We start from the raw sequence: 25877 nt of genomic DNA, 5'->3' as shown, positions 1-25877 counted from the left end.
AACGTAAGGCAGAATGGGGCAAGTGCTATCAGAGATATTTAAATAAGTGCCATGGGGACTAGAAAAATTACTTCTTAATGAGTGGGTTAGGAATTCTTTCAGATTACAACGGGATCATTTTAGGGTGATAATGTTTTGGGTGTTTTTTTCTCTCGGATTCCCCCACTTTCACATGTGGTTGTGTGCCTCTCCTGCCATCATACAGTTCCAGAGAACAAAGCTAGGGTGCATTTCTGAGAAGGCAGGTGGTGTCTCGGCGATGACTGTGGCCAGACTGCCTCACCTCTCAGATCCCAGCCTTGTCATCCAAAAGGGGAAGGGAGCTCTAAGTTGTGCTTCAGATCCTGGGCCTTATGAATCTGAGGGCCATGAGAATCACGGCCAGACCCTTTAGACGGAGCTGGCCCCAAGAGGCAACACAGCAAAGCCTTTTCTCTGCTGTCTCTGAAACAGGACAGGGCAGGGCCCCCAGCCCCTGTCATAGAAGTGTTTGACATTTTGACTTCTTTCAGTTTGCTAAACCTCTCCATTATGCTGAGTACAAGTGTATGAGTCGCAGGATTCTAGACTCGTGGGGCATTGGTAGCACAGGAACAATCAGGAACGTCAGTAGTTACTAAGAAACCTTTACAGGGAGTATGACAGAAATGAGGATTACAAACCCTCTCAGCTCAGAGCCTGTGAAAAGGCACAGCAAGGTTGCCGCTGTGCTGGTGAGCCCCTGCCTGGGGGGAGCGAGGGCTCAGGGAACAGCTCAGCCAAGGTGCCTGGTGGGGTGTCATTGGGGTGTGGGTGTGAAGAAAGCACTCGCGCTCAGCCCAGAAGAACCCGGCAGGAAGCTCCAGCACCTTGGCCTTCTAGGGGACACTGTGGGTTCCAAATGGCACCAAAGAGAACTCCTGAAGAAGGGCTGGAGGGAGGCGGGGGCTGCTGCCCACGGCCCATCAGCACCCAGGGCTGAATGCTGTTTTGGAGTTTTCATAATGAGCTTATTCAGACCCCGTGCGGCAGCAAACAGAGCTGTGTGTCAAAGCGATGCCCCAGGGGTGCAGTTCTGGGTAAACAAGTGGGGGGCTGAGGAGAGGCCTGTGGCCAGCAGTCAGGGCGATGCTTTTAAAGATGTGTTTAAAAATGGACATTTATCAGGGGGACTCCCACCCTGTTTTACTCAAAGCAAGCACTTTGAATAATTTATCAGGTCTTTCTCTCTCCCTTCCGCCGGGCCCAGCTCTTTAGACATCTTGATGGACGGGAGAATTATGAGCAGGACTTTGTTGGGCCTCCTTCAACACCAGGTAGACACAGGCGGTGTTACTTCTCAGCTGAAATTTATCTGCTGAGCCAGCTCGCTGGCGAGGAAGGCACATTTGTAGGTTAACGCTGACAGTACTTAAAGCGTGCCCTCTGAGGACCTTCGGCTATCTCACAAACAGGCCGTGCAACACAGTGGAAACCTCATCTGCCCACGGAACAAGACACCTGCATTTCTGCCTGCCCCTCCTTCTTGGCCCAGTGAATTGAAGCCAGCCACCCAGGGATGCATAGCTTCTTCCCCTTCACAGGAATGCCCAAAAGGATGTGTAAATGACTTGAAATGCTTCTTTTTTTTTTTTTTTTTTTTTTGGTGAGGAAGATCAGCCCTGAGCTAACATCCATGCCAATCCTCCTCTTTTTGCTGAGGAAGACTGGCCCTGAGCTAACATCCATGCCGATCTTCCTCCACTTTATATGGGACACCGCCACAGCACGGCCTGACAAGCAGTGCATTGGTGCGTGCCCGGGATGCGAACCCTGGTCGCCAGCAGAGGAGCACGCGCACTTAACCACTATGCCATGGGGCTGGCCCCTTGAAATGCTTCTTGAGGAATGGCCTGCATGCTTTTAATAGGTTGCACAATCATCTTTATTAATAAGGACACATTAGAGAAGCCATCCTCCTGTTTCAAACCCAGGCTGTCTTCTCCCATTACTCCTGTAGCCACCGCTGCTGTGTGAGTTACTTCCTCCCAAATGATGACAGAACGTCCAGCTTCTCCCCCAGCCACCCTGGCTACACGTTCCTTAGGGCTTTCTCGGCCAGCCCTCCCTCCTGATCAGCTCAAGCTTTCCTGAGATCAGAGTTCCAGCTTCTACAACTGTGTATTTTTATCTCCTGCTAATACCTAATTCAGAATAGAACTTGAAGTAAGCATGTAATAAATGACTGGTATATTAATTTCATTGTCAGACTTTTAAAGCTGAAAAAATAATATAATATAAATAATAGTAAATTACTGTCTGTGCCGGGCACCCTCCTAAGCGCCTGAATGCTTCATCTCATTTGTGCTCACGACAATCCCGTGAGGCACGTGTTGTTATTATTCTCTAATTCTAAAGATGAGGAACCAGACATAGAGAAATTGTGTAACTTGCCCTTTGTCACTAGATAGGAAGTGGCAAGCCAGGACTCAAGTCCATGTGGTTTTGACTCTAGAAATTAGATCCGGGACCACATACTAGAAAGCTCCTCATATGATACATTCCTTGAATATAATATGCTCCTTGTACACAATATGCTCCTTATATTATTGACATGGAGACTGAGGCCAAGGAATTAATTTGTCAGGGTCTCCCAGTTGGTGGCAGAGCTAATGGATCTGGTCCCAGTCTCTTGGCGCCTGTCCTAGGGTGCCTTCACTACACCACATGACCTCTTGGGGGTCCCCACCAGCCTGCATTCACATTCCAGGCTTGCCTCCAGGAGAAGCCACACATGGCAGCTCTGGATCAGGCAGCGGCCAAGGGACTTGCAGTTCAGTTGCCCCAGTGGGAGCCACAACCAGACAGCCAAATTTGTTCCTGCCAGGCCAGGGACCCGGGGGCAGGTAGGTAGTTTGATTTTTGCTGCTGTGACCCCCCGAAGCCCAGCAATGGCTCCTTCTCACCAGGGCCTCTGTGGAGGTCAGGGGCAGGCCAAGGAGCCCTGGGCCAGCCTCCTCAGGAGTGTGTGTCCAGGTCCTGCCCACACCCCTTGGGCACTATTGATGTGGTCAGCCCCATTCTCGGCCACCAATCCGATGACAACAGCCCTGACACACCTTGAGCCTGTCAGCACAATGCCAATCCAACAAGCAAAAGGGCAGGGCCAGGAGCACGGTTAGAAACGCTATCTGGCTTCAGTGGCGCTTTCTTTTTCCTTTTTTCCAAAGCGTGTGGAGGAGGGGGGAGGGGAAAGCAGACTAAGAAGGACACAAAACCAAGAGCTAAGATGAACTCCACAGAAGCGGGAGGAGAAGGCTCTGGGCAGGAGGGTGATGTCAGAGGCTGTGAGAAGGGGCCGCTCACAGCTGTGTCAGGCTGGCCTGGCCTTAGAGTGAGGAGCGAGGAGTGAGCGGTGCTCTGAATCAGTTTGCAGGACACAGGGGCCGGCCTGTGCCAGCTCTGCCTGGAGCTCGCAGAGGAGAATGAGGGCTCCATTGGAGACTGACAAGCTGGTTGTCAGAGAGGTGGGAGCTGTATGTAGTCAACAGAGATGAAAATAGCTGCCACCTCCTGAGACTGGGGGACACTCAGGATTTCTGGGATGCACAACCCCAGGGGGCACCTTCCCGTTGAGTTCCATGGAATGCTGGGGCTCAGGGTTGGTGAAAAGTAGAGCAGGTCAAAAAGAGTTGGAAAGACTTCTTGTCCCAGTGAGAGGGCTGGGGAAAGGGAGGCAGACACACATTTTATTCCGCATTTATTCCTCCATGCCCTCGGCTGGTTTATTTTCTCCCTCTCTCCTGCAGATACGATTCAGCTATTAAAGACCTTAAAGAGGCCTTGACTCAGCTTCGAGGGAACCAGCTGATAGACTACAAGATCCTAGGGCTACAGTTCAAGCTGTTTGCTTGTGAGGTAAGGAGGGAGGGCCCAGCCTGGGCAGGAGTGGGTCGTGGCCCAGGGGCAGCTGATGGTTCAGATGCACAGCCATCTGTTGACGCTTTCAGGAGCTTGGAAAAGGCATTTCGTCTCCTGTGCCTTGGGACTCAGATTTTCCCTTTAAGAAAAGACTCAGATCAATGACTCCAGGCTCATCATGGAGTATTCAGTTACCTGAGGGCATGCATTTTATTAAAGGGAGGCTCAAAGGACCTTGCAAAAATGAGCCTACTAGCTCTCTGAAGGGAGGCTGGACACGAGTGCATTGGCCTGTGAAAGTATTCATAATAATTTGCATAATTCAGGTTGACAGGCTATTTGCACAGTATTATACTAACAAATCCAAAATCGTGGGCTCACTATCCATGTAGGACCTGCTACTCACTACATGCCAGTAGCACCCCCACCCCCAGTGTGACAACCTAAAATATCTCTACACGTTACCGGTCACTTCCAATTGAGAAACACTTACATAAATTAAAGGGAAGGGGACCAAGCAGCTCCAGAGAAAGGATCATGCCAAAATGACATCAAAGCAGAATTCTGTGGGAGGAATGTCCTCCTCACAGTTGGAGTTGAGCTACCCTTGCTCAGTTCCCAAATCACAGATCATGCTCTTTGCTATTAATGGTTCTGGCCTCATGTACTTGGTTGATACCAAAAAAGAGAGTGAGGATTCTTTGACACAAATCTGTCCCCTCTTGCTCAAAGAACAGCTCAAAGCACACATGTAGGAAAGGTTTCCATAGAAGGACAACTTAATTTCTGTATTACCAAAAGGGAGAAACATGACAGGTTTGTGTACTTTTTCAACCAACCCTCCCCACTCTGCTCCTATCCTCCAAATATACACCAATGCCTTTAAAAACTAAAATCTCTGTAAATATTGTAGATCTTTATTTAGAAGAATCATTGAAAAAAGTCCCCTTGCTTTAGTTTCTCAGGCAGGAGAAGCCAAGTGCCCCCAGGGTCGCTCAGGGCTAATAATAGAGGCCGCAGCTGCCCAGGTCCCTGGGGACGTGGGTCCCCATCCAGCCCTGCAGCAGGCTAGCTAGTTACTTCACTTCTCACAGTCTAGGGAAATGAGGCTTTGTGGTGGGAATTGGCTGCCATTTGGCCAGCTTCTAGAATAGGGTTTCTCCACCATGGCACTATTGATATGTTGGACCAGATAATTCTTTGTAGTGGGGGGCTGTCCTGCACATAGTAGGATGTTTAGCAGCATCCCTGGCCTCTACTCACTACATGCCAGTAGCACCCCCGCCCCCAGTGTGACAACCTAAAATATCTCTACACGTTACCGGTCACTTCCAATTGAGAAACACTTACATAAATTAAAGGGAAGGGGACCAAGCAGCTCCAGAGAAAGGATCATGCCAAAATGACATCAAAGCAGAATTCTGTGGGAGGAATGTCCTCCTCACAGTTGGAGTTGAAATGACCTGGGGGCAGGAAATACTGGCTGTGTGGGCCTCTTTGCAAGTAAGGCTGGACTTTCAGGGTAGGCGGCCTTTCTGCCTCATGAGACCCTCCAGTCATTCTCTACTTAAAATGCCACCCCTCCCTTCCCACCAGAGTATAACTCTGGCTTCTGAGAAATCACACCATCCTTCTTGAAAAGAATCTCAGGCTTTTTCAGTCACTAAGTCATAACACCTCTTGTAGGAAAATGTCTAAACAGAAGGTGGCTGAGAACCAAACAGGAAGTTTGAGTTCTCCTTCCTTGCACACCTGGTCAGGGGTGGGTTGGGCCAGCCAAGCATGTTTTCAGAAGGCAACAGCTCGTCGAGGCTCAGAAATAGGCCTGGAAAGGAGTCTCAGTCTCCACTTCTGGCCTAGGTCCCAGTCCCCATCGTCCAGCACTAGCCACTAACTCCATGGAAACACCAATCCTCCCACCCATCCATACTTTCCTTGATACACTGTTCTTTCTATCTGGATGAGGCCCTGAACCAAACCATGGTGCGGTGGATGACTGGTATACAGAAGTATATTAGTTATCCATTGCTAAACACCAAATTACTCTAAAACATGGTGGCTTAAAACAATACCATTTATCGTCTCACCATTTCTGGGGTCAGGAATCCAAGAGTGGCTTGGCTGGGTGGTTCTGGCTCAGAGGCTCTCATGGAGTTGCACTCAAGATGTTGGCCAGGGCTGTCATCATCTGAAAGCTTGACTGGGGCTGGAGGATCTACTTCTGAGGTAACTTACACATCTGGCAACTTAGCGTTGCTTGTTGGCAGGAGGCCTCGGTTCTTTGCCTCACGAACCTCTCCAGCAGGCCGCTTGTCTTGTCATGACATCAGTTGGCTTCCCCTGGAGAAAGTAAAAGTCCAAGAGAAAGTAATATGGAGTGTCAATGTCTTTTATAACATAGGCTCAAATGTCACCCCCCCCCCATTTCCATAACATCTTATTGGCTGTACATGTCAGCTCTATTGGATGTAGGAGGGAACTACACAGGAGGGTGAGTCCCGGAGGTGAGAATCACTGGGGGCCGTCTTGGAAGCTGGCTACCACTAAAAGCAAGGACTTTGGAATCAGATAGATAGAGATCAAATCCCATCCTGACACTTACTAGTTGTATGATCCTGGGTAAGTTACGTGTCATTTCTGAGCTGCAGGCTCCTCCTCATCTGTAAAGAAGGTTCAGTTCTTACCTCATACACATTCATTAATAAACTCATTTATTTGTGCATACATTGATAATGCGTGCTAATGTCAGGCAACAGAGGTCCAGTTGTCCACAAGACAAGGTGTCAGTGCCCAGAAGCTCGTGGTCATGTCTAACGTGAGGTGGTAAGGTTAGGACAAGAGAAGTGCTACAGAAGGAGTATGGAAGCACAGAGTGAGGCCCCTCACTCAGATGGTGGCTGTGAGGCTTACAGATAATGCAGATAAAGTGCCTGGCCCAGAATAGGTGGTCAGTAAATGGTATCAGTGATGATGATGATACAATGATGACAACAATGACAATGATACTGCCTCCAACAGGCAGCACTGACGTCTAGGAGCCCAAAGTTTTTCGTAGATTTAGCCTTGTGATTATAAACCGAAGCATCTCCAGATGGCATCAGTCTGCTAAACTCAGCCCTGTCATCTTCCCCTCAATCACGTGGGCATTGTTACTTTCCCCGAGCAGGCATGCAAGACTTGGGGGGTAAACGCCCTTCTTTGCTCAGCCTCCCAGCAAGTCCCAAGATAACACAGCAGATAATGGTAATAATAGTACTGAATATTTAATGAGCACCTGCCACGTGCCAAGCAATTGAACTGAGTGCTTTATGTGAATGATTTCATTTATTTCTTACAACAATCTAGAGGCAGGAATGTTATTGTCACCATTTTACAATGAAACTGAGGCCACATACTAGAAAACAGCCCTGGTACCTGTGCTGTTAACCCCTCCACTGTACTACCTCCGCGCGTTACAGCTTGGGAGGCCAACAATCCTCTGCTCTAGCTGGGCCTCAGTATCTCCTCTCTGAGGCCCTGGCGACATGCCCCACTGCACCCAGCCCTTCAGGCTGTGACACCTATAACTTTCAGCTGTGAAAATCTGGCAGCAGCTCCTGGCTGTTCAGCTCTTTCTTCACACGTGGTGCAGGGAGCCCTAAGAACTCGCTGCACTGTCGTTAAAAAGAAGGAAAGCGAACACTTTTTGTTAGTTGCCATCTTGATTTTCTTCTGCTCTCTGTTGCTTTTCCATCTTTGCTTACGCGTCCTTTTTACCTCATTCAGTCAAGTGGTTTTCTTGTCTTGCTGAGGCATCCAAAAGATTATTTGATTCTATGTGTAAGTTGTGAAGCATAATAATAAAACAGACACTCATGAACCTACCACCCAACTCAAGACCTGGAAAATTATGCCTGTTGGTGCAAGTGCCCTTCCCACCCCTCCATCCAGGTGAAGTGCTGCCCTGGCTTTGTGCCAAGTCTCCTTCCAGCTCCACTGGACTTTTGCCAGTGAAGTTTCCTCGTGCCCATATGACTATATCACAGTCTTGTTAGTTACTCCTGTGTTCCAGGCAGGGTTCTGTTGGTGCTGGTACAGGACGATGCATCTGGAAACCTCCTTCTCCCCACCCCACTCCTGTCCAGTCTTTCAGCCTAGGCTCAGTGGCAGGAGCTGGTCTGGGAGGCCACATACACGTGCATTTTATTCCTAACTCTTCAAGGGGCCTTGAGCACGCCGCTCTTCTCAATACTAAAACAACACAATAGTTCTTGTCCCCACCTGAGCTACTTGGTTGATGAAAGAACGCACATGATGCTGGATTTATGCATTACATGCTGTTTTCTTAACACCGTCCTTGTGCTGGACATAACTTGGTAGCAAGATTGATTATATTTTAGATATTCCCAGGAGAGCTGGGAAAGGGAGATGTGTCACCAGGCAACATTCCAGAAGCATACACGCAAGCTCTTCCCTGGTTCTTAGATTGGGAGCAGCCTCCAGTTTTGTTGTGGTCTGTGCTTTTCTAGGTGTTATATAATATTGCTTTCATGTATGCCAAGAAGAAGGAATGGAAAAAAGCTGAGGAACATTTAGCATTGGCTACGAACATGAAGTCTGAGCCCAGACATTCCAAAATTGACAGAGCCATGGAATGTGTTTGGGTAAGTGTCTCAGTGATGCGGGGTAGTGAAAGGATTTCATTGGATTTTTATTTGTTTCAGGGGACATGTGGATTGAGAAACCATGAAAGTGGTGCTCTTATTTCTCTGAGCTCTGGGTAACAGCAGTCTTGGGGTATAGTTCCACGTGGGATCTTGAATCTGGAAGTGCTGAGAGGTTGAGGCCTAGAGTACGGGACAGCAGAGCCCCGCTTCACACCGCCCTCCAAGTGGGGCTCCGTGGAGGCACAGGGACAGCAGGAGGCTGGAGGCTGGAACCAAGCACATGAGGATGAGGCTGTGCCAGCTTGCTCGCCGTTGAGTCCTCCCAGCAGCCTGGCACAGTGCCAAGCACATGACGGCTCTCAACAAAAATGTATTGATTATATGAACGAATGGTGCAAATTATCCACCGTTTGTCTAAGCACATTTGGGATGAAGCTAGTTTTAAATAAGGTTTTTAAAACACCAGGAATAAGGGGGCTCAAGTCAGGCTTTACATGCCTGTCCATGTCAGCAGACACTAATCCCAAGAGAGCACTGTCATGGGTCTTGCTTGGGTCCTGGGTGGTGCCTTGCAGTTGTGGTCCCTCCTGCATTGTGAGTGACAGCCCCACCCGGGCCACACAGAGAGGGAGAGGGGCACCTCCCCAGGAAAAGAGGGTGCTGGGCAGATAACACTGGCAGATGACCACACAGCCTCTCAGTATACAGTGATATTGAAACCAACTGTTCCTACCTTGGGTACCCAGAAATAGTAACAAGTTCAGTCCTTACAAATTTTGAAAAAGTGCTTTTGTGAGGTTATCTCAATGGATCCTTGCATCCATTCAGTGAGGGAGGCAAGTCGGGCATTGTAACCCCCATTTTACAGGTAAGGAAATTCTCTGCTCTCTGTGTTATAGAAACAGAAGCTGTATGAGCCAGTGGTGATCCCTGTGGGCAGGTTGTTTCGGCCAAATGAGAGGCAAGTGGCTCAACTGGCCAAGAAGGATTACCTAGGCAAGGCGACGGTAAGTGGGACTCTCAACTTCCCCTGAGGCTCCTACAGCGCGGGCCGTGCGGAGCAGGGTCAGAGTGACTGTTGGGAACAAGGCACCTGCCTGTGGTTCTGCCCTGGGATGGCAGTGAGAGATGGTTTACAGTGTGGAGGTCTTGCTGAAAGATGGGCAAATGCTTCTAGTTTATTTTCTCCAGGCTCCTCTCATTCTTCCCTTCTAGCCTGACCTGGGGTGAGAGCCACACGGTTACTCACAGGATGCTGAGTCTTGGGGACTGAGCCAGTGGAAAGAAAACACAGCTACAAGGTGCTCACTAAATGTGGAGAGAACATGTTAGGCAAATGGACCAGCATGGCATCCTCTTGGCTTAATGCTCCTTATAGTCTCACTTTCACAGCCCTATGATTAGACTCCTTCTTAAACTGGACTCCTCCTGAATCCAGGTCTCAAATTCTCTCAGAAATTATCCAAATGAGTCAATAGTCCTCTTCCAAAACTGCACTTGACTTTGACACATTAGTAGGGCACAAGTTGCCTACTGACTGGGTAGCTGGTTCTGGCATAGTAGTTCAAGAGAGTTCAAGAGAGCCTGGGTTAGTGGAAACACCCCAATGTCCATCAGTTGATGAGTGGATAAACAAAATGTGATATAGCCAGACAACGGAATATTACTCAGCAATAAAAAGGAATGAAGTACCAATACAAGTTAAAACACGGATGAACCTTGAAAACATTATGCTATGTGAAAGAAGGCCAGATACAAAAGCCAAGTGTTATATAATTCCATTTATGTGAAATATCTAGAGTAGGTAAACGCACAAAAATAGAAAGCAGACTGGTGATTGCCAGGTGCTAGGAGGAAGGGGAATGTGGACTAACTGCTTAATAGGTATGGCGTTTTCTTTTGGGGTGAAGAAAATGTTTTGGAACTGGATAGAAGTGGTGGTTGCACAGCACTGTGAATATACTAAATTCCACTGCATTGTTCACTTTAAAATGGTTAATTTGATATTATGTGAACTTCATCTCAATAAAAAAATTTAAAAAAAAAGACACAGAGAGAGCCTGCTGGGTTAGTGGGGGTGGGATGGGAACTAGTTTCTTCAGTGGCTGGAAATTCTAACTCAAAGGGTCAGCAATCCAATCCTTAGCCACTGCCCACTTCTGGAACCAGGCGTCCGTGAGAATGGATCCAGGGTGTGAGAAAGGAGGGAATCTTGGGGAAAACCCCAGAAGGATGGGGAAAGAGTGCTGGCAGAGCCTTCACCCGCTCCTTCCTCGATTTCAGGTCGTGGCATCTGTGGTGGATCAAGACAGTTTCTCAGGGTTTGCCCCTCTGCAGCCACAGGTGAGGCAGCCCTGTCCTTCTCCGTGGATCTAGGTCTCCAGAGCTCTCTGTGAAACGTCCATCTGGGTAGAATATTTGTGCGGCGCTGCCTCATTTTAAGGGCTCCTTTAACTGACCTCTCAATGCTGCTGAGGGGGTCTGCCTGCCCGTCCTTGATCACAGGGTCCAGGACTGGTAGGCAGGAAGGCAGTTTTAGGCTTAATCTCTAGTCCTCAGAAACCAGCCCTCCTGCTTCCCCCCAAATTCCAGTCTTCACTTCTCTAAGTTCTAAGAGAGCTTCTGTTGATCCTCTCTACTGAAGCCTCGAATATTCTCAGAAAATTGAAACGTAAGCTATCAGAGACTTTCTAACAATGCCTGTTCTAGGTCACAGGGACTAGTAGGGGACTCCCAAGGGGCCCGGGGCCTGAGGCCGGGGGCTCTTCTGGCTCCCTCCATCTGCCTGCGGCTGGGGATTCCCTTGGGAACACAGGCAGGGTGCCCAGAGGGAACCACTTTTCCACCCAAGCTGGGCTCGGAGAGATGGTCCCAGATGGACTGGATGACAGTGGGTCTAGAAATGCAAAAGCAGAGCTTCCTTGTGAAGGGCAGAGGGTAAGACAGGCTGAGGAAAATTCGAGCTCTGATGCAACAGAACTGGGATGGGCATGGGCGTTGGTCAGCACTAGCAGGGGGAGGGTTTTCCGAATGTGGTGCCTCCACTCCAGTCTGCACACACCTGGTCTACCTGACAGTTTACCAGGTCAGAATGATGACTGCTGGCCTGGAATGTGGGGGGCTCTGGGGGGTGAGATTAGCAAAGGAGGTTAGAAGGAGATTCAAGATTCTTTGATCTCTCTCTTCACAATAAAATTGAAGAAAGCCTTGCAGAGGTTCCTTGGGCTTCAGAGCAGCCAGAGGACTCCAAGGCAGGGAAGAAGCCCAGATGACTGGACTCCATGGTAGTCAGTGTAGAACAGGGAACATACACTGAAAGGAGATTCTTACCTGGTCAGTGGATCTTGAGTTGATTTTAAATACCCACGTGTCATGTGATATAACAGACATTAATTATAGAACAGAGCTTGTGGAAACTGTCCCAGGAAAGGGATGGAGCTCAAGGTCAAAAGCATCCTTGTGACGCCATGATGCTCTGTGACAGCTAAACTTCTCCAGAAATCAGGTCTGGCTCAAGATGAATTGCTGTGCTGGTAACACCTGTACCCGGGGAGCTGGTGGGAGGTGTTATTTTCCAGCGTTAGTCAGAGTACACTGTGCCCTCTCCCTAGACTGTGCTCTGAGTGAGCCAGAAACGCATTCTTTGATTTTCTGGTCTGGAAGAAGGCTCAAATTACCATTAACAGTCTGTTCTCTCTCCCCCTCCTTCCCTTCTTCATTTCTCCTGAATGTTCAATAGGCAGCTGAGCCTCCACCCAGACCCAAAACCCCAGAGATCTTCAGGTGAGTTAGATTTAGATCAATATGCAGAATATCCAAGCTCCAAGCCTGAACTGATGGCAACAAAGGGGGTGAAGAGATGGAGCTGGGGCCAGGGTCTAAATCTTCTGGAATTTAGCCCACATTGTTGGCTTCTTCTGTTTTCAAGGTTAGAATGGAGGGATACTGTGGGGACGGGAGTCTCGACTGTGGTGGGACTGACCACGGGGGCCTGGCCACAGCTACATGGTGTCCTTGTGTCCCTATGTCAGCATGCACAGCCACCCATACAGTGCGGGGTTGTTGCTGAAGTCAGCAGTGTCCCATGAGCACCCTCCCTGGGGCCAGACCACTGGCCTCGGGTTGGAGAGCGGTTTGGAACCGGCTGCAGCCTCCTCAGAAGAGGGGCAGCCGGAGCACCCTGGAGTCAGGTGAGCAGAGTGAGAAGCTAGAATGGTGGCTCCTTTCCTGTGTGGGCGTTTTCCACTCCCTATTAGCACATGTTTTCTCAAGAAGTAAGAGGAAGGACTCCAGAGAAAGAAGTCATTCTTCTGTAAGACGAGAAACAGAGAACGGCATAACCTACAGCTTTCTTACGAATCCCCTCTAAGTAAGGAAGCAAGCCCCTGGCTTAGCGGTTAAGTGCGCACGCTCCGCTACTGGCGGCCCGGTTGGGATCCTGGGCGCGCACCCACGCACCACTTCTCCGGCCATGCTGAGGTCGAGTCCCACATACAGCAACTAGAAGGATGTGCAGCTATGACATACAACTATCTACTGGGGCTTTGGGGGGGGAAAAAAAAGGAGGAGGATTGGCAATAGATGTTAGCTCAGAGCCGGTCTTCCTCAGCAAAAAGAGGAGGATTAGCATGGATGTTAGCTCAGGGCTGATCTTCCTCACAAAAAAAGAAAGGGGGGAAAAAAAAAAGGAAGCAAGCCCCACCCAATCCAGAGGTTTAAAAAAAGTGAAAAAAGTACCAAAGCAACTATAAAAATGAGGAGGCTGATAGAAAGAGAAAGACAAACACTGTATGATCTCACTCATATGTGGAATATAAACCAACACATGGACAGAGAGAACTGTTCGGTGGTTACCAGGGGCAAGGAGGGTGGGGGGTGGGCACAAGGGGTGAAGGGAGACATGTATATGGTGATGGACAAACAACAATGTACAACCAAAATTTCAGAGTGTTATAAACTATTAAGACATCAGTTAAAAAAAAAAATGAGGGTGCTGATTAGCTCATTCCTAAATTCTCAGTCTGCTGGAGGAGGCTATCTCCCCTACCAAAATAGACATGATGTTTGGAAACAAAAGGAAGGACTGAGGGAAAGTAACAAAGGAGAGCGTGAGGGAGAACAACCAGCAGTCCCAGAGGGAGCGGAGGGAGCGAGTGAAACTCCAAGTGTCAGGCAGCCTGGCAGCCGGCCTCGCGGTCACACGTTCCAAAGTGGCACAAATGGGAGGCCCGGGAGCCTTGAGGAGCAGTCGGTGTTGAGGAAACGGTAAAGGGGAAATGACATTGCGTACCAGCAGCAAGGCAGCCTCAGAACCTTTTTACACATCCGCCATGCTCCTCACAGCCCGGCTCTCCTGCTCCCCATCCTCTCCCCCTGAGCCTGGCCCCGTGCTGGCTCTGGGTGATTTCTCCTCCCTCCTCCCCACTCACCTTCCGCACCCTGCAGGCTCTCACCTCCCTTCCACCTTGTGTCGCTCCCCTTACCACCGTACCTGTCGCACCCCAGCCCGGACCTGAGACCAGACGGAGCACACCCAGGAACCTTCCTCCTCGGAAGGAAAAGGAGGGCAAGCGCTGCAAGGCCTTGTTGTCCAGTGTTGTTTTTCCTTTTATGCTTGTCCCACTGCACGTATGGTTACGGGCACGTTCACATGTGGTTTCCTGCCTAGTCCTCTTGGGAGCACGGGCAGGCAAGCAGCCTGCTCAGAGTCACATAGGCAGTTTGATGTGGAGTTAGAGGAGCCTGGAGCATGTCTGCTGGCTCCAAGTCCATTGTGCTTGTCCCATGGCCCCATGGGAGGGGAAGGGGTCCAGGCTAGACAGTGGACAGGCTCTTGTGTCCACCCCCTGCAGGGCTCTGGAAGGGGAAGCTCACCGTGTGCTGTTTGGGTTTGTGCCTAAGACACCAGAGGAGCTCCAGGTCATGCCCGGGAACATCGTCTTTGTCTTGAAGAAGGGCAATGATAACTGGGCTACGGTCATGTTCAACGGGCAGGTATTCAGAGGATCAGGGCGTGGTGTTTTTGGGCATGGGATCCTGGCAGCAAATGGCAGAGCTTTCTGAGGAGCAGTACCTGCTACCTTATTTGCAGACCAGCTACTTTCTTTGATCTGTACGTCCGTCCCTCCCCCACGGCTCTGGGCTGTTTTGTGGTATGTGTACTGATGAGCACATCTTTATTTTCCCCTTTCTGATTCCATGATGTTGCACTGCAGAAGGGGCTTGTTCCCTGCAACTACCTTGAACCAGTTGAGCTATTGATCCATCCTCAGCAGCAGTCCGAGGTAATGTAATACCAAGGCCTGACCCACTTCCCTCCCTTGATTGACAGATCTCTCTGAGAAGGGGAGAAGAACAGTGTGAAAGAGGCGCTGTCACAATCACTGAAGAAAGACTCACTAGTCCTGAGCCTGCCTTAAGTTGGCAACAGCTGCCCAGAGCTGAACCTGGGGATGAAAGAAAAACCTAGACGTGCTGAGTGGAGGCATCTGCAGGACCTATCGGGCCCACTCACCTTCATGATTCCTCCTGGGCAGGGGTGACTTGACCAAAGCCTATAGTATATGAAGATTAGGTCATCCCAGATGTGTCCTCTTCACCTGGAAGAAGCATATTTAATGTGTTGGCTGGTGAAATACCATTTAAAAAAAAGAGCACTGCTTTAGAGCACTGAATCAGAGGCCTTACCAGCCACTGCTTCTGAAGCTGTGGTATACCACTCTCTCCATCACCCTTCAAAGGCCTGCCCTTCTGCCAGGCCTGGTGAGAGGTTTTAGTGGATCTGAGCAGCCATGTAGATGTCTGATGGCCCTGGAACCTGTCTCTCTCTAGGCTGCAACCAGTTGTCCTCTGTGGGCTTGGCCCCCGCTGGTCAGAGTCACTATATATAGATGACTTGAAAAGTTTTAAATGCCATGCAAATAAGAAGTGGAATTTTTCCTTTGAAGGGGCGAGACGTGGAGTGAGAGGGTGAGCTAAGAGCTCAGGGTCCTACCCCGTCTTCACCGGATTTCCAATGTGGCTGAAAAGGGTGATTATGCAGCAAGGGCCTTTTAGGTGGGGCTTAGGATTCTTATTACTACTATGATTTGTTTTTACCAAGCCAACCCTGCCTCCCTTTTTAACCAACACTTTCCTTAGTCTCTCCTGAGTTACCTGAATGTTACCACCACTCCAACTTTTAGGAAGTCATTTGCATCTGGCTCTTTTCCATGGGGGTCTCAGAGTCTGCCCCTTCCCCCCCACTTCTACCCCTGCCTAAGAACTGTCTGCCTGAAGGTTCTCACAGTCTCTTCCTGTCACCTCCAGGAGGAAACCTCCCCAGAGTCTGATATTCCAGCTCTTCCCAGTTCTGATGCTCCTGGAAGACCCCAGTTGACACCAGGTTAGTGTCCCTGGAGCAACATCCTAGACCTGGGTGCAGGAGAGCTCCAGGCTGCTTCCTGATGGTAGTTGCCCTTCCAGCCTTCCGGGAAATTCTGGTTTCTTCTCCCAGCATGCCACTCAGCTTATGATCACACAGCCCCAGAGCCCCATCTGTCCTGCACCATCCACCCACCCACCCACAACATAGGAAATAGATGTCCTTTCTCTCTGCCTGCTCCAGAACATTCAGAGGACTTGGGTAAAGTAGCTAGTTTCGGGGGGGCAGTGAGTCTCCCAATTCAAGTAGTCACCAAACCCCTCCGTCATTAAGTACTGAAACCAAGTCCCATGAGGAAAGGTTGAAGTAATTGCACAAGTTTATCTCAGAGGGGGATGGAGTGGCTCTTTTCAAATGTCTGAGGAGCTCTATCTGGAAAAGAAACTGCTCTGCAGATCCCCAGGGATGAACGAAGAACCAAGGGGAAGATGTGAAAGGAAGACTCTGCTGATGTGTGGAGAGGGCTGCATTGGGAGTAAGGGCCTTTTCACTAAGGCAGTTGAAGCAGATTCTGAATGAACGCTTGGTAGAAATGTGTTGAATAGGTGGTTTGTCCAGATGCTAGGCTGATGATCGTCATGCCCACCTGATCATCAGAATCACTTGGGATGCTCCCCACCCCCATTTGTATTTTGAAAAATGTCAAACCTACAGAAAAGTTGAAAGTATAGTACAATAAACACCAGAATATCTTTTATCTAAACTCACCACTTGTTAACATTTTGTACCATGCACTTGCCCTGTCCCTCTCTCCATATATAAATTTTTTTTCAAGTGGCTCAGCCACTTGAAAGTAAGTTCCGGACTCATGACACTTCACCCTACACTTCAGCATGTATCTCCTAAGAACAAGGACATTCTTCTGCGTAACCACAATACAATTCGTATATCTAGGACATTTAACATTAATATCATATTATAGAATGTATATTTCATATTCAAATTTCTCCAGTTGCCCCCCGAAACGTCCTTGATAGCTTTTCTGTTTTTATCTTTTCTGTCTAGCGGCCCATCAAATATCACATATTAACCTAGGAAGATTTTAAGAATGTAGATTCCTAGGCCTTTGATTCTGATTTTTTAGGACTGGAATTGGGCTTACGAATCTGTATTTCTAGAAAAAACTTCCCAAGTGATTCTAATCATCAGCTGTGTTTGAGATCAGTGGTCTTTTTTGATCATGCACCCCCATATAGTGAATATCTTTATGCATACTTCTTTTATATAAATTATATGCATACTGCTATATTAATATATGACGTATATTAGAAAACAAACAAAAAAATAAAGGACAAAGTAAAAATAAGTGGTTCTAATATTTCTTCTTGTGGCTCCTTGGCTCGTCTCGCGTTCCCTGCTTTCTGTTGCTTTGGAGCCCACTGGTTTAACTGACGTTTGGGATCTCTGCTAACCCCACGGGCTGGTCAGGACGCGATGGTCCTTTGATAATTACCTATCTGCTCCCTAGAAGCAGAGGCGGTGTCCGTTTGTGTGTTCATCGCTTTACCCTTCACATTTCCCCAGAGCGAGATTTCCCCCACAGTTTAGTAAGGTTAATAATCACCCCAGAGATTAAAGGGTAAGAAGTTGGGTGCCCTGTGCTAAGAAGTTTCATTCTGTGTGTGGCAGGGGCTTGCCAAGAGTGTTCATTCATCATGTTTTTTTTTGTTTTACTCCTTACCTTCTCCATTTAGGTCAGAAAGACAAAGAAGAGCCCAAGGTAACATTTTTTTCCTTGTACTATTTCAAGTGGTAGAGAATGGAAGAGCTTAGGCTGTCACCTTGGGCATGTCTCCCTGGATTCTAGAAAGAGTCTCAAAGGAAGGGTAGACCAGTTGTCACCACATGCACACAGACCATGGGCTAGGGACCCCCCCTCAGCTACCTCCCCTACCCCCACGCACACATTTCCTACTAGCCCACAGCTGGTGGGCCAGAGCTCACTCAGTGGAAATTCCTGTCCAAGCAAGAGTTGAGCTAGAGGACCTCTGAAAGCCCTTCATGATACTGTGGAATCAGTTACTTATTGGCCTTCTCCCTGCTACACAGAGCACTCCCTGCGGTCCAGGACGTTGCTAAGAGGAAGCTTCAGACACTCACGAGTTCCCTTTGCTTCCTCTCCCCTCAGGAAGTCAAGTTCAGTGTTCCCATGCCCTACACACTCAAGGTGCACTATAAGTACACGGTGGTCATGGCGACTCAGCCCGGGCTCCCCTACAGCCAGGTCCGGGACATGGTGGCTAAGAAACTGGACCTCCTGCCAGAACACACTAAGCTGAGGTGAGTTCCATGCAGGTAGCAGTTGGGGGTCCAGCTAGGGACCTGGTGCTGGCCTGGAGGACAGAAGAGGAGGATGGTTTTGCACCGATGTTCTCTGACTTGTTTCCACTCATTATCTCTACCCAGCTATCGGCCTCGGGACAGCAATGAGCTGGCGCCCCTCTCAGAAGATAACATGAAGGCTGCCTGGGGCCAAGTGAAAAACTACTGCCTGACCCTGTGGTGTGAGAACACAGTGGTGAGTGCAGGGAACTCAAGGGCACCTAAGGTCGTGTTTCAATTGGGCCACTTCCTCAACAATTCAACATTTATCAAGCACTTTCTGTGGGCCTGGCACTGTGCTCGGTGTTGGGGATACGTGGGTAGCAAGCCACAGCTCTGCCTCTCTTTCATCTGCATCCTCACCCCAGTTGCAGCCAGGAAAGGGTTTCTCACAAGAGCAGAGCAGGCCCAGGAGCCCACAGAAAGCCTTGAGTCCCTTCCACCTGCTGCCACCTCTAACTGTTTCAAAGTTTAGGCCCATCACTCTCAAGCAAAGCTGGAACGAAGTCATAGCTGGGGACTGACCTCGTAGCCATTCTTCACCGGAAGTTTCCAGGGGAAAGAGCACTTGAGAGTAAAAAGAAAATAGTGAGCATTTATTTCACAGAGATGATTTGGATAACAACCTCCTACCAAGAGCAAGCATCTATTAGAGAACCTCCCACATGCGGGATACTATGCTAAGTGCTCTCTGTGTGTTAATGCTTATAATCCCCACAACTCTAGGAGGTAGGTATTGTTAGCCCATTTTACAGTTTAGGTAACAAGGCAAAGAGAGGTCAACTTGACCAAGATTACACAGCTGGTCAGAGCGGAGCCAGGGCTCAGGTGGGCTTCGTCACTCCAGAGCCTGCCTCTATTCTTGAGCACCTCGCTGTGCTGACGGTACCAGCGCAGGTTATCCACAGGCCCCGAGGTCTAGAAAAGAGTTAACTTACTTTCCGGTAAGAATAAAGGGAGTCAGGAGCAACTTTAGAGGCTGGAAGTAGTAGCTACAAGGTAACACTCTTCGACTTCCTCCCTTAGTCTCTAAGGGAAAAGTTGCCATTTCTTTTTGTTGTTGATGTTAATTTCCTCCCACAACCATGGCCCCTGAAAACCACCCATCTGCTTTCTGTCAACATACTTTTTTGTTTGCCTTTTATGTAATTTCATATAAGTGGACTGTACAGAATACATATATATATATGTATTCTGTGTTTTAATAGTCCATTTCTTTTGATTGCTAAATGGTATTTCATTGTACGGAGACCACAATTTGCTTATTCATTCACCTGTTGGTGGACGTTTGGGTTGTTTCCAGTGTTTGTCTAGTGACATTTATTCTTCAACAAACATTTGCTGAGCGCTTACTGCTCTCTAGATAGCCACTGGAGATTTAAAAACTAATAAGACACAGGCCCTTCTGGTGGAGAAGACAAAGGCAAACAAATGGTTACGAAGCATGCCTTAAGTAAACTGATGGAGATGCACAAATGGCATACTGTGTTACGTAGGCACATGGGTGGGTATCTCACCCCAAAATGCTGGAGGGAAGTGGGACAAGTCAGTAGTCCCTAGAGAAAATGATGCTGAAATTGTCTTGAAGCTTAGCCTTACAATGGTAAAGAGAAATTAGCAAGGTGGAGGACGTTAGGATACATTATACGGATGAAGAGAACAGAGGGAAGATGGTAAGAGTGAGCATAGTGGGCGAAGGGGCTCAGCGTTACTGGACACAACAGGGAGAGTGGTGGGAGACAAGACAGGACAGGCAACAGGGCCAGGTCATGGGAGGCCTTGTACACTGCTGCACTAGGATGATGTGAGCAGGGGAGAAAATAGTTAGGTCTTGCTTTGGACCAATGATTCATGGAGCATATGAGCTAGGCAGGGAGCTCAGCTAGGCTGGCCAGTGGGCTTCCTCTGAGGCATCAGCTACCCATCCAGAGTCCTGGGGCTGCGGAGTCCCGACACAGAGTTAAATGAGACGCGATCTCCACTGACCAAATCTGTGTTAACTGGGGTCCCTATGACAGCTTCAGTTTGCCCTCCACTAACCTGTGTTTTCTGCTTTAGCATTTTTAGACTGTGGCATCTGCAGTTCTATCAATCTAGGGGGTATCAAATTAAACAATTCATATATGAGTCCTTCTGAGAGCTATTTTTCACCCACAAGTGGATCTGAGACCATGGAAATGACCACACCGGGAAAGCTACTGCAGACCACCTAGGCCTTGGGGCCACAGTGGGAGGCACAGTCCCTCGTCCAAACCCTCATCCCCACAGCTGGGCAGGGGTGTCTGCTTTAGTAGGAAAGGGTCTCTCCGGTAGATTCTCACTCAAATCAAAGACAAATGTTTGCTGGGGGGACAAAAAAAAGAGTGGGAGAGGAAGAACTAAAGAAGATGGGCCTGGAGGAAGGCCCTGTAATAACTTCCACGTCAGTGGAATCTGAGAATTCAGAAAATTGCCTTCAGCAAGCAGAGCCCCTGGAGCTGAGACCTCTGGTGCCTCTAGCTGAGAGGAGAGGCCCCAGGCCCCTGGGGTGAGAATCAGTGCCGGTGTCAGGGGGCCCCTGAAAGTTTCACAGGTCCCTCTAGGTTTTCCAACTGTGTCTTTGGACTAACCTCTTTAAGTATTGTCTTAAAAGGATTCTGCCTAGTAGTAGTTCAGCTCTAAATGTGAACTACTTCACTTAAAAGGTTTTTATTTTTAATTATTGTTAATTTTTGTCCTTCAAAGAAAGCTTCCATCTATTTAGCAGCTGTATGCGGCTCACCCTCCCCAAACTGCCAACACAGTCTTTTTGGAACTCAATCTAGCCTCAAAGGTCATTGTTTCACTCGTAGCAAGTCAGGGTGTTCTCATTCACTTACTAGGAGAGAAGGAAAATGAACTAACATTTATTAAGTATCTACTCTATGCAGGCACACTTATTAACCAAGTTTAAATATTTATATGTCTATTTAGAATAGTACTGTCACAGAGTAAGTGCTCAACAATTGTCAGCTATTATTACTCTGCATCATCTCATTTCATTCTTCCAGGCTCAATTTCAGGTGAGGAAAGTGAGGTTCAGAATGGTTACACTGCCTGCTCATGGACATACAGCCGGTAAGCAGTAGAGCAGTGGAGTGGACAGATCTAGGTCTTTGGACTCCTTAGGGCCATTTCTACCTTACTGAACTACCTTTCAGTAAAGAGGATCTGCCAAGGTTGGAACAAACAGCATCAGGAAACTAGAACTTTCAACACTCAGTACAGCATTTAGCCAAGAAGGGTTTCCAACACTGATTTGTTACATCTTAAGATTCTCATCTCTAGAAACTGCATTTTCCTCCTCCTTTTCAACCTTTGTGGGTCAAAAGTGACCATAATGGTAACTAAGATGTGTAATTACATGTATAAAAAAGGAAAGCCTTTTTCATGGCCTTAGAAAGATCGTAGGTGCTGCACAGTGGATCTCAAACCTTGGCAAGTATCAGAATTAGCTAGAGGGCTTGTTAAAACACAGATTGCTGGGCCCCATCTGCAGGGAGTTCATGATTTAATAGGTTTGGGATGGAGCCCAAACTGTGCATTTCTAACAAGGTCCCTGTGTTGTGGGTGCTGGGGAAGAAGCGCGGATTTGGAGTTAGAAACCCAGGTTTGACTTTGGGTTATGTCACTTGTGACTCAACCTCTGTTTCTAGATCTGAAAAGAAGTAACAATAGTACCTACTTTCTTCAGGACGACTGTAAGGTTTCAGTAAGATTTTAAGCCTATGTGGTCCTGCAGACCTTTTGATTTCATTTATCGGACTGGTCAACTAGTAGTCATAAAGCACATACCAGGTCTATGCTAGGCACTGATCACAAACTTGCCTGTAGGAGTTTACATCCCAGGTGCTACAGTGACATTCACTGACTGATTCCTTTAGTGATGTTCAGTGTTCACCAGCTAGGAAGTAACGAAAACTAACAGGCCCTTTATTATTTCAGGGTGACCAAGGCTTCCCAGATGAACCCAAGGAAAGTGAAAAATCTGATGCTAATAACCAGATAAAAGAACCTCAGATTAAGGAAGGGAGCCAAGTGGTAGCACTCTTCAGTTATGAGGCTACCCAACCAGAAGACCTGGAGTTTCTGGAAGGGGACATAATCCTGGTTTTATCAATGGGTAAGTGCTACTCCTGGATTAGAGAGACTAATTTACGTGTTAGCAGAAATAAATTCAAGGGCAGAGAGGAAAACATCAACAACCTACAAACCAAACTTTAGCCAATGGTTTCAACCTCCTTCCTAGTTTTCAGCTGGAGGGAGCAAAATTAAGTGCTCTGATGGGCAGGGAAGCAATAAATGGCAGACTTAGATAACATTTTGATTATTAAAGATAGCTATGTTTTGGAAGCCATGGATTCTCATTCCCAGAGTTAATGAATTGGAAGGTGGCTGGAATCATTTTGCCTTTGCACCAAGCCATATGATACTTATCTTCTGCAAACCATTATTCTTTGAATTGATGTACTTTTCGAAGATGAGGGAAGGGGGTAAATTTTGCCTTAAAAGCAGGTATTCAGAATTGCTCTGGCGACTTTCCTGATTCTGTTAGGAATCAAACACATTAAAAACTGCAATAGTAAGTGGAGGATCTAACTTAGTGCTTCTCAAACTTCAGTATTCCCAGGTTAACAAACTTTGGAGAGTTTGTTAAATAAAATTCCTTGCCCCAGCTCCCAGAGATTCTAATTCAGGTCTGGGGTGGGGCCCACGAATCTGCATTTCTAACAAGCTTCCAGGTGATGCTGGTCTACTGACTCTACTGAGAAGCACTGTTCTAACTCATGGTTTGACATAGTCTTATTTCTCTACCTGGAAACAAATGCGAGTCGCATCAAAAGCTTTGTTCGCATGGCTGAAATGTTATTAGCAATGCAAAGTAGTGAAAAACAAATACCATTATCAGTTATAACAAAATCCATCAGATTAAGAAATGACAGTGGGAGGGGCTGGCCCGGTGGCACAAGCAGTTAAGTGCGCGCGCTCCACTGTGGCGGCACGGGGTTCGCCGGTTCAGATCCCGGGCGCGCACGGATGCACTGCTTGGCGGTGTCCCATATAAATTGGAGGAAGATGGGCACAGATGTTAGCCCAGGGCCCGTCTTCCTCAGCAAAAAAAAAAAAAAAAAAAAAAAGAGGAGGATTGGCAGATGTTAGCACAGGGCTGATCTCACAAAAAAAAATAAATGACAGTGGGAGATTTTAAAGTTAATGGGGTAGAGGGTGAATATACTCACCCTCAAGTGTGTGGCAATTAACTCAAAATATGAGTAATGAAACATAGAAGCAGGGTGCACTGGTAGTGTGTATCTTCTGACAAGAGAGAATGCAAACTCAATGGTAAGAATTTGGTTTAGTAACTCCCAGCGCCATTTTCTAGGTGTCAGTATCAACCAACAAGGTAAATTGTCCAGAGATTTTTTGGGGGAAGGAAGGGGTGAGATAAAAGAGAACACACTGAAAAACCTTCTGAGTAGATATGGAGAGAAGGTGGAGTACTCCTTACTGTAATATGTACAAAAGTCTATGTCAGTTTAATTCAGGAAGTACCCATATATTTTGAAACTTTACCATAATGCTTAAATAGAAAACAGAGTTCAGCATAAACATGGGTGGGAGTGGGGGTGAATTCAACTGTATTCAATAGTTATGAGATGGTTTCACTCATAAAATTTCTCAAATTTTCATGTGAATCACCTGGGAATCTTGTTAAAATGAATTCCAACTCAGGTTTGGGGTGGGGCCTGAGATTTTGCATTTCTAATGTGCTCCCAGGATCCAGGACAGGTAAATGATTCCAGTCTATGACTCACATTATAAGTAGGAAGGATCAAGACAGTGGTTTGCAATTAGAATTACCTGGGGGAACTTGAGAAAAAATTCTGATGTTCAGCTACACCCCACACAAATTAAAGCAATTTCTGGGGACAGGACCCAACCACCAGTGCTCTAATGTCTGATCTAGATGTCTTACATCCAAAGATGAACCTCAAACCTGGTTTTGTGGTCTGGTAGGTGCGCTTTGAAGCACGTCATACCTAAGCTATTGGCAGAATGGCCCTGAACAAACTATTAATCTCTCTGGCTCTCCTTATCGTTAGTAAAACAGGGATAATATCTACAACTGAGTTATTATAAAGTCTGAGTGTATCTATATCCTAGTACAGTGCCTGTACTTTATTAAAGGCTCAAAATAGGAGCTATTAAAATCCTTATATTTTACAAACAGGGACTAAACCTATCACTAGCTCCAACTATCATTCACTAGTGAACATTTATTATTAATATATTTAACCAATGGCATGTCCCTTTCCAGTAGTCAAAACAAAGATTCCCAAGTGAGCTCAGATAAAACTCTCTCCTTTGTTAAAAAATCGTTATCTAAAGATTCGTTGTTCAATTTCTTTCTTCGTATTTCTCTGGCAACTTTTTGAAAAATCTTATTGATTCTTCTGCATTTTACTCCTCCATTATCATGTCTAATGCAGAAACCAATAAAAAGATGGCTAAGTCCTTTGTCCACTGTTACCGCAAATCACCTTCCAATACAGACATCTCCCCATTGGCACAATCGGGGGTGGAGGACTTGACAAAAGATCTGTGTGGACTATCTAGAGGAGATCATTTTCTGTATTGGTTTTAGAAATCAATGTCTACTTTTCCTTTTATCAGTGAATGAAGAGTGGCTGGAAGGGGAGTGCAAAGGGAAGGCTGGTATTTTCCCCAAAGCTTTTGTTGGAGAACATGCAACTACAGACTTGGAAAGCACTCCTAGAGGAGTCTAGGATGTTTCACAACCTACAAGCTGAAGAAAAGGGAGTACTATCATTTGCAAGGTTTAGCATGCCTCTGCAGTACACTGTACCAAGAAGTTACTGTTTGGAAGTGCTATCTAATCTACTTTTCCCTGTTAATATTTAATCTAATAAACAACCATGTGAGAATTTAGGATGATGATTACCCTGGGGGTGGGGTGGGGTGAGGGAAGTGGTTGGAATTGTCTGGAAGGGCATGAGGGGGGCTTCTAGGGTGCTGATAATCTGTTTCTGGCTGAGAGCTGGCTACCCAGATGTGTGCACTTTGTGAAAATTCACTGAGTTGTTCACTTATTATTGATGTACTTCTCTGTATGTGTGATACCTCAATAAAAAACTTACACAAACAAGACAGCCAGAGTGCAGGCCCAATGCCTAAGTGTAAATATTCTTATTCCTGAACCATTATTGTCACAGATTCCTAGGGCGTGAAGTAACCTTACAGGTAATTCGGACAGCACACACACATACAAAATTAACTTCTTTTTTTGTTAAAAGTCTCGTGGCTTAAACAGAACCTAGACTGAGTTAGGTTCCCATGGAATACAGCTTTCAATTCCACAGAGAATTAAAATACTAGAATTACATTCATGCCTTCTCAGAGAGGGACATTTGTTAAGAGTTCAATACTGAATATATGCCACTAACACTTAAATGATGAAAAGAAGCTGCATTCAAGGAAGCCAGTTGGTTAGCAGTATCCTATTAGCTAACATTTTATAATATTTACTATACTAATATACATGATAGAATACTATAGTTTTATTTTGG

The 25877-nt window shown here is 47.2% G+C and overlaps 1 protein-coding gene across 1 annotated transcript in view; it reads left to right on the top strand.

Annotated features, from left to right (window-relative positions):
• Positions 1 to 25248, top strand: part of NCF2 (neutrophil cytosolic factor 2) — a 30609-nt gene extending 5361 nt beyond the window's left edge. Inside the window, exons 3-15 of the mRNA XM_087438816.1 lie at positions 3768 to 3876; positions 8388 to 8522; positions 9425 to 9532; positions 10809 to 10868; positions 12265 to 12308; positions 14378 to 14519; positions 14741 to 14809; positions 15834 to 15909; positions 17643 to 17668; positions 18077 to 18228; positions 18355 to 18466; positions 22234 to 22411; positions 24964 to 25248. Of these exons, the coding sequence (XP_087294942.1) occupies positions 3768 to 3876; positions 8388 to 8522; positions 9425 to 9532; positions 10809 to 10868; positions 12265 to 12308; positions 14378 to 14519; positions 14741 to 14809; positions 15834 to 15909; positions 17643 to 17668; positions 18077 to 18228; positions 18355 to 18466; positions 22234 to 22411; positions 24964 to 25076 (1324 nt within the window). The 3' untranslated portion in view covers positions 25077 to 25248. The remainder of the gene's footprint in view (positions 1 to 3767; positions 3877 to 8387; positions 8523 to 9424; positions 9533 to 10808; positions 10869 to 12264; positions 12309 to 14377; positions 14520 to 14740; positions 14810 to 15833; positions 15910 to 17642; positions 17669 to 18076; positions 18229 to 18354; positions 18467 to 22233; positions 22412 to 24963) is intronic.
• Positions 25249 to 25877: the final 629 nt, after the last annotated feature.

This window comes from Ceratotherium simum, chromosome 2 (genome assembly GCF_057802395.1).
Source record: "Ceratotherium simum simum isolate JZ-2026a chromosome 2, ASM5780239v1, whole genome shotgun sequence".
In the NCBI taxonomy this organism is placed as follows: Eukaryota; Metazoa; Chordata; class Mammalia; order Perissodactyla; family Rhinocerotidae; genus Ceratotherium; species Ceratotherium simum.
This window is presented reverse-complemented; position numbering and strand designations above follow the sequence as displayed.